Genomic DNA, 17920 nt, shown 5'->3' on the forward strand with positions numbered 1-17920 from the left:
CGGTGGCTGCCTTGACAATGAGGAATCCAAGTGGGTTGGCTTCCAGGCGCAGGCGCGTGCGGAAATCACGTTGTGTTACTTTCGCAGAGGAATGCACTATTGCCCTGTGTGCCAGCGCACAGAGCGGTACAGAACTTTGAGCAGCAGTCTAGATTACTTCGAAGGTATTCTTGGGAGTGTCCGGCCCTGCGTGACAGCTGCTTAAAATTCGCCTTGATACCACGGAGGATACCAAAGATGATACCAAAGAATTTCGGACGGCGAGGAAGAAGCAACTCGGGTGAAAACTCAATTGATGGATGGATGATTGCACCACTTTTCTCTCGTCACTCGTCTTATCATCTTCGGTTGCCATGAAGCTTGTCCGATTTTGCATGGCTTCAGCCTCTAGCCGCTTCATGTTCTCGGCTGAGGCTGTCAGTTTAGGTACACATATCAGTAGTCGTAGAGGTAGGTAAGTAGGTACTACGTACCGATGTATCCGTATTTGGACTTCCTGGTGTTCTTTTTGCTCGACGTTGCAACATGAGCGCCTCCACATTGGAGTCATGCGTGTCGCAAGGCCAGGATACAGGATACAGGACCTGGCTATCCGTCCTTCATCGGTACCGGAACCAACCTGATCTCTCATCACTACCGGTTCTGTATCCGTCCTCCGTACGTCTTGATGGATGGGTCGCCATCGCCATTTTTGGTTTCAGACTAGTCATCCTGTTGTCGGAGCAGGCGTCGTGCTACCGACTTCCCCACGCTGGCCGTAGCCTGGCAGTCGAGTGACGATCTGAACTTCGCTAGACACGCACGCGCAGTACTCCGTACTCCGTATTTGATAACAACTCATCTCGATTCTTGCCCGACTCGCCGGTGAGAGCTCCCAAATGGCCATCATTTACGTCATGATTGCTATACAACTTAGATGACTCTCCAGTTCCCTGCTTTTCCGTCAACAATGATGATGATGCATCCTAATTCCTAATAGCCCGCGTTGCAAACAATGCTCCATCCGATCGAGATCCTTCGGAAGGTTGAGTTGCGGACTCAACGGGCTCGGGTAGGTAATGGTGCTGCAGCCACCACAGCCATGCTATGCTGAGGGGCAGAAACCCGGCGCGTATCCTGGGATGAATCATCATGGCTACCGGCCATTCCCCGCCCAGTGCGACGCGGACAGATTCGGGAGATTTCTCCGGTGTTACTCTGAAGCTCTCCTTCTTCGGCTTCTGGCTCTTGGTTGGTTGCAAGATTGAAGACGCCTTACCACCCCTGATCTCAAAGTCCAGGTGCTATCAATGTATGTCGCATGCAATTGGCACGTGTTGGTCGGCCTCGTTTATAAAGTGCGGAGCCTGTCGACCCTTTCCGAGCATTAGCATTGCCATGTTGCAGTCATAGTACGTACAATGTACATACAGCAGCACACTGGCAGGCGACGGTAAGACCCTGGTCTCAGAAAACGAGTTGTTTATCACTCAAGATGATAATGCTGAGAACGCGTTTGCCAAGCCTCCGCATCAACAACGCGAAAACGCGTCCAGGACACCCGCGCACGTGACCAAGTACAGTTCAACCAAGCCACCTACCTGGTACCTTACCTCTATTCCACTGTCCTTACGCCGTATGGAGAGGACTTGTTCTCACTTCTGCTATCGCCCATCTACGAAGCAATAGTGCATGGAGTCTAGGTCGGACTGTGACAGTACTCAGGATCCTGTCATTCGGGACAGATCCAGCAAGTCACCAACCCGTCAATTCTTGTGTTGACAGTTCTCCGTCCTCCGTCCTCTGTCCGCACCCGGTTGGATCGACCACAAGCCGAGCTTGACAGAGTACGGACGAGACCGTGACGCCGAGTTCTCGGTGCATTTGGATGCACTCCAGGCTCGTGAAGAGAACTCTAGATTACAGACTCGGAGCACAGACCCAATAGTTCCAATCTTGACTCTCCGTGGCGCCACGCATAAGCACAAGCACGGCCACCATGTTCCGCCACTGGCGTCAGGCTGGACCGTGATATCCATGTCTAGGTAGGCATGGCATCGACGAGTACTGAGTGCAGAGCATCTGTGAGGATACAGAGTACACGAACACCGGCCTTGATCTGGACGCTGTCCAGAGTTGTTACCATCTTCCTCACCTTTCCAGTTGTGTTGGATTGCACATTTTCAGTCATGTCGCCTGGCCTTCCAGGAAACCTCTACAATAAATCGGTATAATTAGCAACACCTTCCGATCGATTACTGGCAGCCGTCATCTACGGTGATCTTTGATTTCTTACCTCAGGACTCCCTTAGGTATGCAGGGGTACACATGTCACATGCAGCGGTAAGTTCGAGGACCCTTCCTTTCAACCCCGTGTCATCTATCGTGGTATACGTACGTGCAATTGTCAAATTTCGACAGATCTGCTCTACTAGCAGCTGGCTTGACAGCAGAAGCAAGAAGTCACACGTGGTGCATTTCAGGCCATAGGCGATGGTGGCGACGACGCGTCAATGACGTTGCGATGTCCCATGGAGCCGGGGTCAACATTGACGTGCCCAATTTCGGGCCCAGGCCAGAACCTGATGTTTCTCAGAGATCTCCCATAAACCTAAGGTATATAGGTAATTAAAGGTTCGGGATTACCGTGCCCTCATCCCGTCCGATATTTCTGATCTCCGCTTCACACCAAATCCATGATTTACTTTTGAGCATGGTATTGACGATCATGGGAGTGCCCGATTTACTTTTGAACATGGCATTGACGATCATGAGAGTGCCCGACCACCTTGGATGATGCGCCCCTATCCATCCCCAGATCTGCGCGCCTTTTGAAATGAAGGATGCATTGGCTATCTGCGCGCCTTTCGAAATGAAGAATTCATTGGCTGATCCTAGCGGTGCGAAAGACGTGTGCCAGTGACCAGTGACCTGACTGGACGTACAAACTCGTCTCGAGTCTTAAGTCTTGAGTAGTCATTGCCGCGGGCGCAGTGCTATGTGCACCGCTACATCGGCCACTGGTATCCGGACAGATCGTCGACCAGAGTTAGGGGTCTTGCCTTCTTGTATGTTCTATGTACTCTGTACGTTGCAGTGGCGGTGGCAGTGGCGGTGGCGGTGGCTCCCCCACTCTCTGGGTGAGCCAATGCGGTTGCGGACCTCGCACGAGGTAAGTAACGGAGCGCAATCGCCCCTCGCAAGGGATATGTAAGTACCGGACTGCAAAGGGAAAGGGAAAGGGATAAGTACCAGACCGCAAAGGGAAAGGGAAAAAGAAAAAGAGGACAGGAGAACGACGCAACTCTTGGAAAACATCTCGGGGCAGGGAACCAGAGGCTATGGCTCGTGAGGCCGTCAGGGCCTAGTCACTTAGATGCTGTATCTCTCAAGTCAGGTCCAGAGTTCCATGGAATCTTGCCTGATATTACTGATTCCCGTCAAACATGGCGTTCCAATTCTATTCTAGTACGAGTAGGTGCGTCCCAGCTATTCGAAACTTGAAACGTTCCTTCATATGACCTGCAACCTGTGGTCTGCTTCGGCGGCTTAGGCACGTTCCTATGCTCTACCGAGGCCTCCTAACCCCTTCATGTTCCATACCAATCCAGCATTTTTCTTCTTCTTTCAGAAATACCCCTCAAATAGCCAGCCTAGCTTCTCGAGAGTCTTCTCATTGCGACCAGCAGGGTAGGTGCTGATGCCGAACTTCCTGGCCCCAGCGAGGTGGGTCGCGCGCACCAGCTCGTCGTGCTCCTCCTTGGACAGCTCGTCCAGAACGGCAGCAATGAAGCGCCGAGCGTTCAGGGCATTGGCTCGCATGTGGCCCATGACCATCTCAACCGTGACGTCGCCGGAGTCGTGCCAGCACTGTAGTCCAAGGAAGAATTGATCAGTACAGTAGAAAAAGAGGAGGGAGGATTGATCAGTACGGTATAAAAAGAGGAGGAAGGAGAAAAGGGGCGGAAGAGATGTATCGCGATTAGGTCAATGTCAGGTCTGTGGAGGTGATCAAGACCTGAGATGGCAGATCTCTGACATGGGACCCCAAGTTCTCGTGAAGAGATGAGTGAAAGGCATCGGAATAGTGGGGCAGTGCAGGGGGAATCAACAAGTGATGCTCAGGGAGCTCCATGGAAAAGCCGACCATCTGGCCACGGACTCTACTTACATCATAATCAGTACTCATTAGGATGACCTGGTACGCAATCTCGGCTTCAGCGGCTAGTTTTGCTTCGGGCAGCGTCGACATGTTGATGACAGTGCCGCCCCAGCTGCGGTACATGCGTGACTCGGCCCGCGTGCTGAATTGTGGTCCTTCTGTTCGATATCATGGATCGTCAGTACTTTATCTTTGCTGTGCGATATGTATTCCGCTCTGCTCCAACCTCGCATGTCGGTCCATTGAAAGCCCGATCAGCAGGGCACCAGCGGGAAACTCGATCATATCTAAAATGCAGCCCTTGAAAAGAGCTTTCAGGGACCTCAGATCGGCCTGACTCCATTCATGGGACAAACACTCTCGAAGACATTTTGCAATTCGAGGTAGACATTAAAAAAGAAGAAAGAGAAACAATGGAACATACCCATGACAATCACGGTGCCTTTGTCATGCAACACGACGCCCTCGCCCTCCAGACTGTGGCCGCACTTCCGCACCACATCGCCGATCTTGTTGTCGAACGGGTCCGCAAAGGGGACGTGCAGAACAAAGCCGTCCTCGAAGAACGTGTGTGGCCGGATGCCCTTTGTGCGGTCGATACATTGATCTGGCACCACGAAATCGCGCGGCTTGACCTCCTCGGCGAGCGACCCGGCCGCGCTGAAAGCGATGATGCTGCGCACGCCGATCTTGCGCAGCGCCGCGATGTTCGCCCGCACCGGAATCTCCGACGGAGTCAGCTCGTGATGGGGCCCGTGGCGCGCGAGAAAGGCAATGGGGATCGGCTTGCCAGTCGTGGGACTCGGGTGTTCGAGGATGGTAATGGGCGAGCTGGGTGATCCCCAGGGCGTAGAGATGTGCAGCACTGCCGCCTTGCGGAAGTGTGGGAGGTGGTCGAGGCCTGTGCCGCCGATCACGCCGATGTGGACTGGGCCTGGAGGCGGCGAAGGGTGCGTGTTAGGAAGAGGATCTCACGATAGTCATAATCGCTCAGGCGGGGGTAGAGCAGAGAGATGGGGTTGCAGCGGCAAGAACAGACCTGCATAGGTGGTCGGGACGTTTTCTGCGTCTGGAGCAGACATCTCGATGTCTTCAAACTAGGGCTTTCTTCGATTCTTCTTGAAGTGGAACGTGGGACGTGGCAAAAGGAGATGGACTCTGTGCCGCTCGATCCTCGCTGTAGACGGGCAAGAACTCGATAGAGGGAGAAGATTGGACAATCAAGTCCTCGAGCTGATATGGTATGCTCTACAGCCACCGCAGAAAGGTTACCGCCAACTTCAATATCAGAAGCTGTGCCGTCGTCCCGCCGCGATGTAGAAAATAATGATATATAATTTATTTCATAAGCCGTTGTCTTGACGTGAAATCTGCGTTGTTTGTTCGTTTGCCGGGCAAGTTCGGACTCGGCGCGGAACAATATTTGGCCGGATTGCACCATCAAGTTTCAACGCTTCCATGATTAGTCATCGTCAAGATATAGAAGCACGAAGCCAGACCCAGACCCCGGATGATAAAACGCTCGCTATCCCGGAACGCAGACCCGTACTCCGTCCTGTAACATGGTTCCGGGCCAGGTGATAGAGCACCCCCCAAATCCCAAAACGCTGGTTCTGCGAGAGAGGCATGGCATGCGCGTTCGCCCAGTTCACGCCCATGGATTATCATCTGCTTCGTAGGCGAACGCAGTCGGCACTTTATAAGAAATCACATCCTCCACTTGAGAGGGGCCCATGTTACCGAGGTGAGGTTCTGTAGGCAGCCGGCCTGCTACCATGACTGCCGCTCCTTCGTCCGCTTTCGGGTCGGGAGTATGGCATTTCTCAGCTGCAGGAAACCGGAGGTCGAATTCATCCATGTCCATTTTGACACCTCCGTTAGTGAAGGTCACTGGCCCTTCAAGCCTGGTATCGGCCATGTATGCTCCCTGATGGCTGATGACGTGGGCAAGCAACGCACTATGGCCGTCGTAGACACCAGAATCATCTCCCAGCATCAAGCACACCAGACAGCGGAATGACGGGTGCAGGGGGACTTGTTGCCGCATGTGTGATTTTGCGAGGAACATCCATCGGTACTGGAGTCCAGAAGAAGCCGTGAAGACCTTATCGTTGATCCGATAGCCTTTTTTGTCCTTCGCAGCTTGCCCCGAAAACTGGCACTTACTGCTTGTACACCTGTACACGTTACCATAGACCCCAACAGGAGCCAACGTGAGTCCTTTCTTCACCAACCCTTCTCGGAGCTCATATGCGTTCTTACAGAAACCGCCATATTTGGTGATGGGTGAAATCGTCGATGCCGTGGACATACTTGACGCCATGGAGAGCGCAGTATTATGCCGCGAGACCGCCGTGATGGACGATAAGCCAGTGTCGGAGCGGCTGATCGGGGCAGGCAACCCAGGACTGGTAATCTCATAGCCAACAGTCGAGTTTCGACTTCCCGCACTCGACCAGGTGGCACTAGAGCTTGTGGATGCGCCTGTATTTCGGCGAGGGCTTCGGGGAAGCATGTCCTGCTGTGACGATCTTGGAGACTGATCAAACCTCCCGACCTGAGGGATCGTATCCATCGCTGTCGGCATTGTAGCTTGTTGATTGCCCTCTTTCCGTCGGAAGACGACGTCGGTGAACGTGCGAGATTTCTTGACCTTCCCCAGTGGTGGTGTGGGAGGTGGTGTCTGTTGTGGCTTCGGGGCAGCCACTGATTGACCTGAGGCGGCCGGGACTACCGACGGTTGTATAACATCATGTTGTGGCGGTGAATGTTCTTGCTGGTTTGAAGGAGCATTCTTCTTCCTCTCCATTTCTTCCTCCAACTTGCGCTGGAAGAGCGCATGAAGTGCAATCAGGGCGTCAACCCGGCCCTTATCGGAGGTATCAATGCAGGTGTCGAAGTCGATCACACCGTCGTCGTCTCGGGCCTGAGTGAGACCGGCGAGCAAGGCATTTTGAGTCGCGATTGTGATTTTGTAGAGTGCGAGTTGCGCAGTCGCTGTGGTTGGTTAGCCATTCGGCCGTCTCAGGCCTGATTCCAGGTTGCGCACATACTATCGCCTTCCTCGAAGCTCGACCCAAATCGGTTCTTCCCGTCAGCGACGACTTGTTCTATCTCTCTCTTGCCCTTTTCAATGGATTCCTCGAGGAGATCGGAGGGCGGAAGGGCGTCGTGAGCCAGGCGACGGGCCTTGATCTGCTTGACAATGCGGCTGCCAGCATCATATGCCTGGATCAACCCCGCGACACAACTGACAATTGCAAGAGCCTCGCCTATCCCGGACATGATGTCCCGTTGGCGACGAGAGCGAAGGGGATGTTGGTGGTGACACTACGATTCAAAGGATGGATGCGTCTGCAGCGGGTGGAGGAGGTCTGTAACAAGCAGGGAGAGAGCAGGACGATCAATGGCATTCTGTTCCACGAGGCTGCGCCTCGCTGCGTGACTCGACTGACAGTCTCGAAGGGGGCAGTCCTGCTCGGGACTTTTAGCGGGCAGCCACAGCGGCTTGGTGCATGAGATGGGCTGCATAGGCGTCTGGCAAGGGGTGGACGCGATGTGTGTCAAGCATGACCGCAGCCTCAGAGACCCTTGATTGACCGGAAGCTGCCTTAGCCGTTCCTTTTCATCTCTGATGGTCAAGATCGTCAATGGGCTTTCCATGACACCTATTATTTCGTATTCCACTAGAGGCCGCGTTGAAGACGAAGCGAGGTGTTGTGATGGATCCGAAACGGGGTGTGAGATGTAGGTGTGGCTTAGGCGCCTAAGGCTGCCACCCGCACCACTACTGCCTTCTCCGTATGGATACTACTGCTATGTAAATCCTCGTGGCTAAGGCTCCCACGACTTCCGTCGTCCCCACCAAATCGAATCCTCCAAACAACCACAGCACTGCACTGCACCACCCAAGCGAAAATCCCTTCAGCCCCAACACCCACCGAGCCCTGTAGGGCTGAACTTTGTCCGTCTTCATTCCTCGGAGCCTCTGCCTCAAAACTGCCAGTCGACATGTTTGCGGTTCCCGGTGCGAAGAGGTAAGCGAGCCATCAGGACTGGTCAATGACAGGGCTAACATCCCGTCTAAAAGGATCAAAAGGTCTGAACTCTTCGAGGCCGGTGACAGTCCACCCGGCTCTCAAGCGGACTCCAGGTCGGGTTCACCAGCAAGCCCCGGTTGTCGTGACAGTGATGGTGTCGTGGCCGTTCCCAATTATGGCTTTGATTACGACTTCATCTCCCATGAAGTTCAAGTCGAAGCTGGCCTGCCAGAAGCCTCCAACCACGCCGAAAACGGGGAAGGTGACCAAGAACAGGAATACCAGTTTCGCTTGTTCACAGCAGCTACTTCCCGACCAAAAGCGCAAACATCACAACTGCAGTCACCAACCTCTCTGAGGCCGACAATCAGGCTTTCGCGCTCTCCCTCGCCTTCTGCTCTCGATCGAGCACCGGGCTTGGATACAGCGCACTTCGTTCGCCCCTACCGCCCGCAGACTTATTACTTTACCTCCGCTCTTCCGCAGGAGACTATTCAGACCTTGAGGTCCCAGTACGTAGAAGTCGCGGTCTCAACTTCTGAAGTTCTCTCGCGCGCAAAGTCGGCCAGTTGGCCTGGCAGCACTCTGCCGTGGCGGGTTATTCACGTGGAGCTCTCAAATTCACCCCCATCTGCGGATCAAACTGCGCAGTCTCGATCTAGCGCTTTTGTCAAAGCTCACGATGCTTCGTCTTCCAGATCAAAGTCAAAGCCATCGAAGAAACGTCGCATTGTCCTCCGTCGCCGTCTCGTCAAGCACAATGAACTAGTTGCAGAGGCGATGGATGCGGAGATGGCGGAGCGCGAGAAGCGGACTCGACGAAACCGCGAGAAAAAGGTCAAACGCAAGGAGAGGGAGAAGAGGAAGAAGCTATTGGAAGGGCAACCCCAAGCAGATGATGGCCTTCACAATGTTCCTAAGGGCAGCAACCAGGGAGAGGAGATGCATGAGGGGAAAGAGGACGCTGAGATGACGGATGTTCAGACTGGCCAGAGCCCGTCTGTAGCACCAAAACGCCAGGCTCCCACGGCAAAAGGCAGAGCGCCGACGTCGGCGCATACCCTATAGACGGGGCTGGGACAACGACGTATCTCCATATTCCGGTTTAAAATCTGGTCTTGTTGAGGATTCAGATCTCACTCACATGTTGTGTCGTGGTCGACGCAACCAGGTCGTATATTACTGGGGGTTTCTTTACTCTTTACCCGCTTCCAGAACGTCACATCATCGCACTAACTGGGAGGCGTCTCCCATATCAGCCATAAGCCGTAACCCTCTATTCCAGATCCGCCAAATCAGACACACTAATCCACTTCACTCCTGTCACAACAAGATCTCCTTTTCCTTGCCCTGCGTAGCTGATGTTATACCCGTGCCCTCCAAATCATATGCCTCACTGACTGTTCGTCATCGCTCCCGCCAGCCTCTTCCTCATGAAATCAAAGAAAGCGAATTGACTGGGGCTAGCGCCGTACTCGTAAACAAAGCGACTCGCCAAGTAACTGCCAAAGATGGCCTTGAGGTATTTCTCCGGTACGCGTTCGAGGATCTTGTCAAGGCCGACTTTGTGCTGCAGCGTCTTGGGGAGAGCTTCCTGGAAGACGGCCACGCGTAAAGGCTCATTGTCCCACAGGTCGTTGTAGTTCTGCAGCTCTTCGTCGAGCTTAGTGATGGCCAGGGAGAGCTGGTCGGAGAGTCGGGAGCGAAGGACGCCAGTCTTGGCGTGCTCGCGCCAGATGGCTTCGAATTCAAGGCGGGCGTTACGCTTGATAGTCTCTTGTACTTCCTTGACGTAGGCGCCGTAGAATTCCGGGGCGGTGCCGTCAGGGTGGACGCACATGTTCTCGATGAAACCTTTGTCATCGAAGGATAGACTAGCCAGGACCTCGAGAGACGAGGAGGTTACGCCACCCTTGTTCGCCGAGGCGTCTTTGTATATTATACAGCCTGCCTTTTCGAGGCGAAGTTTGGCATCTTGGGTGATGAAAAGATTGGCGCCTTCGACAATGTACGGGATGGTGCTTTTGCCGTCAACAATCAGTTTGTTCGTTGCCGACAGATCAATAGACTCCGGACGGCCACCGCAGGGAACGAAGAGGTCGTACTGTGTACCATCCCGGAGATGGAATGTGTTTCGGAACGTCATGCCGTTGTGGACTTTCTCGCCTGTGGGTAGGGTGATATTGGAATCCTCCACCAGAACTCGATAACCTTGGGGTGAGAGTTTCGACAGGTCGTATTCCTGGATCATCGCCCGCTTCTTAGCGAGGCGTAAAAGTTCGTCGCGGTCCAAGCCGGCAGGATCGACCAAAACACCCGACCCATCAACGAGAGCGATGTACTTCTCGTTGCTGAGAAGGATCTCATTGGATCCCAAATCTCCATCAGGACCACCGGTTTGTAGCTTCCTGATTCTGCTTGGATCCAGGTTCAACTCGCGATAGATTCCAAGCACATACTCGCGGACCGATAGGGTGGTCATTCCGTACGCGTCATGTGGTATACCACCTAGTTTGGGACTCTTACCGGTGAAGAAAGACTTCCACCATGGTGCCCCTCGGTTGCGTGCATGTTCTGTCGCCCAGTCAACAAGATCAGCAGTATTCTCATCAGGGCCCATGAACAGGATCTCTTCTTGTCCGTAAAGGTCGACGATCGGGTCTTTGATGCCAGGGCTGGTTGGAGGCAGAAGAAGGTCCATGATGCTGTCAATGTATTTCTCAAAGGCCACCCGGACTTTGTCTTGATGGTTGAAGTCGAGCAGAATAACACCTTTGGATCCGCCCTCGGGGATATCCTTGTTTTTCCTCTGTTGAGTATTTGCAAGGTTGTAGTTCTCGTCGAATTGTGTTCGAGCGTTGATTGCGTATAGTTCCTTGTTACGGGACTTGACAATTCGGATGCCGCCACGAGCAATGTCGCGGAACCGCAGGTGGAAACCTCGGAACTCCGAGCCGATGACCAGAAACATGCCGTACAGCGGTTGAGGATATTCATGCTCAGGCAGGAATTCTGTGCTTGGGTTGAGTCTGAAACTGAGCGCGACCTTTGTTGGGGTGTAAAAGTTGGTCTTCAGGACTGCCTTGTTGAAAGTCAAGAAGGATTGCATGACCATTTCGTCATGCTGATTGGTGACGGTCTGGGATATCATTTCAGCCAGACTTGAGTCATCGAGGACCTGGTCGACGTTCAACCGCAGGTAGCTGAGCGTAGGGAGAAAATCATCTTGGTCACCTCTGGTCTGGACATAATGCGTATTGGCAAATGAGAGGTAGAGCGAACGAATCAACCCGGGATATTTGTTGATAATCTCGAGGATGTAGTCGGCTGTAAAAGTCTCCTCCCGAAGACGTTTCTTGATTTTCGACAGCAGCTCTATATTGGTGTTGCTGTCTCCTTTCAACGCCGCCACCAGAGAGGCGTATTCGGACCCAAGGCGATTGAGAAACTGCTGTACAAAGATATGCACGCAGTGAGCGTAGATACTTTCCTGCAAGCTCAGGTTGCCGCTTGCAAATTGCCCTTGCAGCTTGTTCTGTGGTATGCAGAAGAGCAACGAGACTTCCTTGATGATTTGGTGAATGGATGCTTCAATCGGAGGATACCTGGACTTGGAAATGTCATTGGTGGCAGGTTTGAGGTAGAGTGAGATGACCGTGATGCCGTTCGAGAATTGCTCGACATACTTCCTCGAACTTGTGATTCCGTAGTAGTGGTACAGATCGGACAAGGCACTGAAGACACCAAGGGCCGACCCTTGCCGATATGCGATGACCAATCTCTTTTCCCGCGTGCCTTCCATCTCAAACATCTCTATCACGGGGCCTGTCCTCTGAACAGCGTAGGTAATAATCTCCTGATAGATTTCTTTGGTCTTCTGTGTTGCTTTTTGCAGAAATCTCTTCTCACCAATGACCTCAAGGTCGGTCTCGTCTGGTCTGGGGGCGGCGTTCTTGAATTGACACTGGTATACGAAATAACACCGCAATGACTCGTCAGGGTTCTCCGGCAGAGCATTGGTTGACCTGAAGGATTCCACTCGGTAGCTTCTGCCAGGGGTAGATCCGTCCACATACTTCTCATCTATCCTCTGCTCGAATCCTGGTCCATCAATATTGCTGACTCCAGGCTTGCTGGTATCGATATAAACGGCGTGGTCAGCAGCCTCTTTAGCCAGCCTGATTTCCAACTTCTTGTCATCTCTGGCATATGCAGCCAATTTTGCGGCGTACAAGGAGAGGATGTTGCTGGCCACTGCTTCGGCTGTCTCGGTCGAAAAGTACATGTCGTCGATGCCCAGGGCATTGTAGAACCACTCGGTTTCGGACGCTATGAATTCGGTGGGTAGGAAGCCTTTCTCTTCGATAAGGTCCATCACTAGGCTATGGTTAGAATACATCAGGAGCGCCCAATGGGTTTCTATTCTCTCCCACCTTCTTCCATCTGGGCTTTCTTGCCCTCAAACTTGGGGGCGACATAGCCAGAACTGTGGTCCGACAAGATCCGATGTAATGACTGGTTTGAGCTGGATGCGCCAGGCACTCCAAGCAATGTAGGCTGAGGCGAAGGCTGTCTTCCGGGGGTCCTGATCACTTGCTCGACGAGCTTGTTCCTGGCCGGGATCAACGGCTGTTCGCCGTTGATAGCTGGGGTGACCATATTGTGTGTGGAGAGAAGGGCGGGTGCCGTGTTCACGTCGAAATGAGGCACAGAGTGACAGATAAGAGGGGGAAAGAAATCGAAAGCGGTCTAGACGACCAAAGAGATGGCACGGGTAAGGGCTTGAGGGCCTGGTCAGTCGCCAAACCGGGACCTGGCTAGATCTACGGATAACAGTATATTTGTGTGTATCCGTACAAAAGGTGGTGGTAGAGCTGCGCAAGGAGGACGCCTCGTTCGAGGGATGATTGTTGTCAGAAATTTTTCTTTTATCCGAGCGCAGCACGATAAGTCCGTCTGACTGCAGCTGAAACACTTGTTTGGGGGCGAAGATTGTGAATTTATGTCTCCTGTAGAATTTGAGACATTGGAATTCTAGCACGTGTCCGCAACAACCCCTTCAGGCCCCTTGTATTGAGACGCTTTGCGCAAAGTTTTCCGCAACTTACATCACATGGTTGCAAGACCGAGACAATTCAGGAACTCGTTACGCGAGAACATCCCCCGCAATTCGATGGCAGCGCCACTCACCACCGGTCACCCAGGCACCGTGTTTAACTAAAGCAATCCATTGCCACAGGGGCGGCCACGGGTCCTATCAGCAGCGGCGTTAGACAACCGTCCTCGCCGCCTCACCCGCTTAGCATCGGAGCGAATGAAACGTGCTCATCTTGCGAGCCAGTCAGAGGACGTCATCGGGATAAAAGAACCAGGGAAGAAGCTGAACCCAGGCGCTCGATCACAGTTACGTATTGGAACAATGGATGCGTTGTCTGCACCAACAATATGAAGCAAATCATGCCGTGGCGATAGTGATCATTCCCATATGGGGCTTTCATGTATTGCGAGCATTGAAACAAAACGCCGAGGCGGTCAATGGGAAACCCCGTCACCCAATAACATAAACAGTTCAGATCCTGGGTGGGTGTTCCACCGCCTCTTCTTCCGCGTGACTTGCAAGACTGCTGGCCTCGCCTTGCCGTATGTTCGTGTCAATGATCACTTCGCCGTCTTTGTCCGGGTCATACGACGCGCTCGCGGAGCTGTACTTGGAGTGAGAAACGGCGACACCACTCTTGCATCCCTCCTCATCATCAATGGATGCGCCATGGCCTGGATCTTCTTCCGCCAGTAAACCGTGCTGCTCGTCGCCTTGTCCGTGATCTTCTTCCTGGTCATGCTCGTCTTCTGGAGCGCTCTCTTTGATAAATGTGTCAATGATGTAATACTGCACGGCGTTCATGAGCAACGGAAAGATCAACATGACAAAGGCTACCTGGACAGCTTCATTGCCCTCCGTCCAGCGAAGCGCCCAATCGCCCACGCGTTCCAGCCACGGGCAGAGCTGGAAGATGATGAACACACAGGTCTTCATGCCTAGAAGTCCGAGAAAGTAGATCAGGCATTGTTTGAGCCACCAGGTCGCCTTGGGTGGCCTGCCGTAATGACCGGATGAAATCGACTCGGGAGGATTTGCCAAATAAGTGTAACTTGCCCCCACCGTGATCACCTTGAGGATGAGGATGAGGATAGGAATCCCAATGGTAGTGTCGATAGCTAGATTGAGCAAATAGAACGAGCACGGGTTAGGTTGATATGCATCCTCCGTCGTGGCTCCAAGCGTTGTTGCCGCAGTCTTTGCCAGGCTCTGTTCTATATGACCAGAGGAAAACAGCGACATGACGAGATTGGCCAGATGCAGTAAGATCGAGCCCACCACCTGCTTTGAGACATCGAAGGACCAAACTTTGAGTGGCCGTTGAGGCCTCTCTCTCCACCTCTTGTACACCAAAGACAACAACGCAAGGGCTCCCAGCGCCCCTTGAACAAGTATGGCAAACGGACCAAGCAATTCGCACTCGCCACCACCGTTCTCGCCAGACATGGTGCTTGAAGCGGGTGCGGAGACTGTGGGACGAGCGAAAGCAATGAACGAGGTCTGCGTATTGCTCGCCGGAGCCGTGGCTATGTTGAAGGCAAGAGAGGTCGTCACGATCGCCATGATGGAGGAGAACGAGGAAGAGGATGTCGGGACGGGCGAAACAATAGCATCATGAAACGAAGCGGCAGAAGGGAGGTACTCTGCAGGGTGCATATGCGAGTCGGGACAGGCGAGGCTGTCGCTAATGTCACATTAGGTAGTAGAGACAGCAATATTCTGATTGCAGCCTGTTGAGAATGTAGGCGCGAGGATGATGGAACATGGGAATGCGCAGGAGGGGAAGCGAAACCAGGCTTCCAGACCGGGACGCATCCCGCGCCAATCATGCGCGACATGTGCAAAGCGGGCAAGAAGTGCCTGATCTAATACAGCGGAGTATATGTGCATATATGGCATTATCCATCTGCCTGGTAGGTGCCTGGCTGCCGGTGTTGCCCTCAACGGCGCCCGGTGCATATTTGGTCAAGCATCTGTGGAAGAGATCACAGTTTGCTGAAGTCAGGTACGGAGTACATGGGCACGTGGCTGCATCAAGAGCAATATCAGGCGATTGAACTGTAGACTCGGAGGATATAGGCAGTTGTTGTATCAATACTGACGGCCCTGCCGCCCGGCTAGGTACTATTCAACTGTTGCGTACATGAACCTAGGTGACAGCCGTCTAACCCAGTCTATGCTCGGAGAGGTACTTCATAAAACGCAGAGACGCAATCCGGGTCCAAGGCACCCCTCAATGCATCCAACTCATCAGGGTATCATCAAATGAAGCGAAGCAACAACTTTGCACAATGATATCAGCACCTTCGTAACATTCGTCAAACATCATCTTCTCCATTCTCGTTCGAAAGATGTAGACGCCCAATCTTGTCGCCACTCGACAGCCAGTTCTTGATCACACAGGGAGCGGTTTCCGGGCCCGGGCAGACCTTCTTCCGTCCGAGGTTCTTGAACTTGGGACCCATAGGTCCATTGACATAGTGATATTGCCCCGCGAATCGATATTGTCGCCGATCTTTGAGCGGATAAAATTTATCCCCCCAATGGCCGGCGAAATCGAACCATTCGGTTGGCGCCCTGGGGGTGATATTGGAGGATCGCAGGACGTCCGCCTTGAAATCGTACGTATAAGCATGGGAATTCAAAGCCGGGTCCCAGAGCGGGCCACGATCTGTCTGATCATGGAGGATTCCCCAAGGTAAGACGTAGGGATGCGTCCCAGGGGTAGCGTACATGGCGTGAGTGCCGTATGCCGAGTAGATGACAGGCCTTTTCCCAATTTTCTCCACCGCTTCGTAACTATAGGCGGATCCGAAGTTGTGCTCACTGAAGAAGACAGCTTTTGGTTTCCCATGATGGAATCGAATGGCAGTGTGTTCCCAGTCTCCCACATGGTTTCCGAATCTGACGTTGAGCACCACGTTACCCAGGTTGAAACTATAGAAAAAGAACCAAAATGCATCCACAATCCCGTGGCCCTTGTTGACTGTAATCAGGACTGCAGGAGCATCACTTCGGCCGCCTCGAAAACTTGGCGGCGCACGCTCCTCACCGCTTGAGCGTCTCAGTTCGAGATGTATCCGGCGTGAAGTTTTGTCCTCGTCGGCTTGGCCATAACGCGACTGGTGAAAGTCATTACGCTCTTCGACATCTTCCGCGTCAGGGGCAAACCACTCTTTCAAGTCAGCCATAGCATCCTTGAGTCCCTGGATGTATGTCCGGCCCGGCTTGTGGACCCAACCTTCATCGTCGTCGTACCCACTGTCCACATCGGTCGGCATCGTAGGAATATTTTTCTCGCCCTCTAACCAGTCTGGCCGTTCTTCGACGTTATCATTGCTGGTGAGGAACACCCAGTGGCCATCATCCCATTCATTTAACTTGTCCAGATTTTGCAGGGTCGGGGGCTCTTTGGTTGACTCAAGGGGTGTGTAGTTCAGAGCTGGGGTAATGTGGTAGAGATGCTCCGCAATGTCGCAGGGCCAGAACTGTTCCCCAGAATAGAGGTGGACCAATGGCGCATATTCCAGAACATACGCAGGGATATCTCTCAGCACCTGCTCATCATCAGTCCAATCTTCGGGTCTATTTTTGCCCTCTGTCCAGGCACGCTGCCAGTCCCAGTCTGGCTTCTTGTCTATAGGAAGCTCTTTGCTGTTTGACACAGGACGAAGGCCAAACCTATCCATTTCGGAGATCAAATGCATATGTGAACCGCCGCAGACTCCAAGCCAACGGCAGCATTTCCGGTCCAGCCAGTGTTTTGACGTAGCAATCCAGCTAGTCTCTTCCCTGTCCTCGTCCTGCCAGATGAAGGCTTCTGGGTTCGTTGCTCTAAGTACACTGTTGACACACATATAAGATATAAGTGTGGACAGCACACCTATGGTGGCTTTCGTTTTGGTGGCGCCCATCTGCTCTCCCTCCAGGGATGTGGGGGTTACGGGGTCATATGGAGTGGTGATCTCTTGTTCAAGCCCTGCTGCGCTCGAGTCGACGAGAACCACGACAGGGATAGATTCGGAGAGGGCGGTCACGGACGGCGCCTGCGCTGTATTGAGAAAAATGTTGTCTGTAGGACTGTCCAGCGTCGTTGAGACGGAGATTGGAGGTTGGACAGATGCTTCTGCCAAAAAGGTATATAACGACGGCTGAGTGGGCGTCGGTAGCGCGCCATCTTGAAAGCGTAAGGCCACTGTAAGAGCGAAAGCCCGACTAGATTAGTTAATGCATCACGAATAGGGCAAGCTGACAAAAAGAGAGAGACATGATTTGATAGAAGCCATAATGCACCCTCGGACCTCGCGGCGACAGCGGAAGCACGGCTCAAACAGGGTCGCGGAAAGGCTGCAAGGCCACTGCATTGACCAAATAATGTCTCATGCGAGGGCAATAGCAGCAGAGAGGCATTCCGAGATGGAGATAAGTCTCCGCTGTGAGAATAAGACCGAGAACCCTGTCCGCTACTGACTCTGTACTATGGAAGTGATGGATATTGCGGACTTCCGCAAGCATCCGCGTCCAATGCGGGAGGGGTTCGGTTCAACGTACTGATAGAATGATTGGCCAAGAGGCTGGCCCTCAACCGATCGCGGGTAGCGGTCTGTCCTGATCTGACTGTGACTGTACCCTTGGTGGATG

General features: G+C 53.1%; 6 protein-coding genes across 6 annotated transcripts; 1 reads left to right on the top strand and 5 right to left on the bottom strand.

Annotated features, from left to right (window-relative positions):
- Nucleotides 1–3606: 3606 nt before the first annotated feature.
- On the bottom strand, nt 3607–5223 carry A1O3_01646 (5'-methylthioadenosine phosphorylase; the record flags this gene model as incomplete). Its single annotated transcript, XM_007731790.1, has 4 exons — nt 3607–3849; nt 4151–4299; nt 4566–5075; nt 5181–5223. 4 exons carry the CDS (start codon nt 5221–5223, stop codon nt 3607–3609), a joined length of 945 nt encoding a protein of 314 aa, XP_007729980.1.
- A 566-nt stretch (nt 5224–5789) lies between these two features.
- A1O3_01647 (uncharacterized protein) lies at nt 5790–7426 on the bottom strand (the record flags this gene model as incomplete). Its single annotated transcript, XM_007731791.1, has 2 exons — nt 5790–7138; nt 7195–7426. 2 exons carry the CDS (start codon nt 7424–7426, stop codon nt 5790–5792), a joined length of 1581 nt encoding a protein of 526 aa, XP_007729981.1.
- A 726-nt stretch (nt 7427–8152) lies between these two features.
- Nucleotides 8153–9249, top strand: A1O3_01648 (uncharacterized protein; the record flags this gene model as incomplete). The annotated part of the gene is made up of 2 exons (XM_007731792.1): nt 8153–8178; nt 8232–9249. The coding sequence occupies 2 exons, from the start codon at nt 8153–8155 to the stop codon at nt 9247–9249; spliced, it is 1044 nt and encodes a 347-aa protein (XP_007729982.1).
- A 325-nt stretch (nt 9250–9574) lies between these two features.
- A1O3_01649 (NAD-specific glutamate dehydrogenase) lies at nt 9575–12840 on the bottom strand (the record flags this gene model as incomplete). Its single annotated transcript, XM_007731793.1, has 2 exons — nt 9575–12558; nt 12615–12840. 2 exons carry the CDS (start codon nt 12838–12840, stop codon nt 9575–9577), a joined length of 3210 nt encoding a protein of 1069 aa, XP_007729983.1.
- A 910-nt stretch (nt 12841–13750) lies between these two features.
- Nucleotides 13751–14842, bottom strand: A1O3_01650 (uncharacterized protein; the record flags this gene model as incomplete). The annotated part of the gene is made up of 1 exon (XM_007731794.1): nt 13751–14842. One exon carries the CDS (start codon nt 14840–14842, stop codon nt 13751–13753), a length of 1092 nt encoding a protein of 363 aa, XP_007729984.1.
- A 755-nt stretch (nt 14843–15597) lies between these two features.
- A1O3_01651 (uncharacterized protein) lies at nt 15598–16986 on the bottom strand (the record flags this gene model as incomplete). Its single annotated transcript, XM_007731795.1, has 1 exon — nt 15598–16986. The coding sequence occupies one exon, from the start codon at nt 16984–16986 to the stop codon at nt 15598–15600; it is 1389 nt and encodes a 462-aa protein (XP_007729985.1).
- Nucleotides 16987–17920: the final 934 nt, after the last annotated feature.

The sequence above is a fragment of the Capronia epimyces genome (assembly GCF_000585565.1).
Source record: "Capronia epimyces CBS 606.96 chromosome Unknown aczIQ-supercont1.1, whole genome shotgun sequence".
Taxonomy (NCBI): Eukaryota; Fungi; Ascomycota; class Eurotiomycetes; order Chaetothyriales; family Herpotrichiellaceae; genus Capronia; species Capronia epimyces.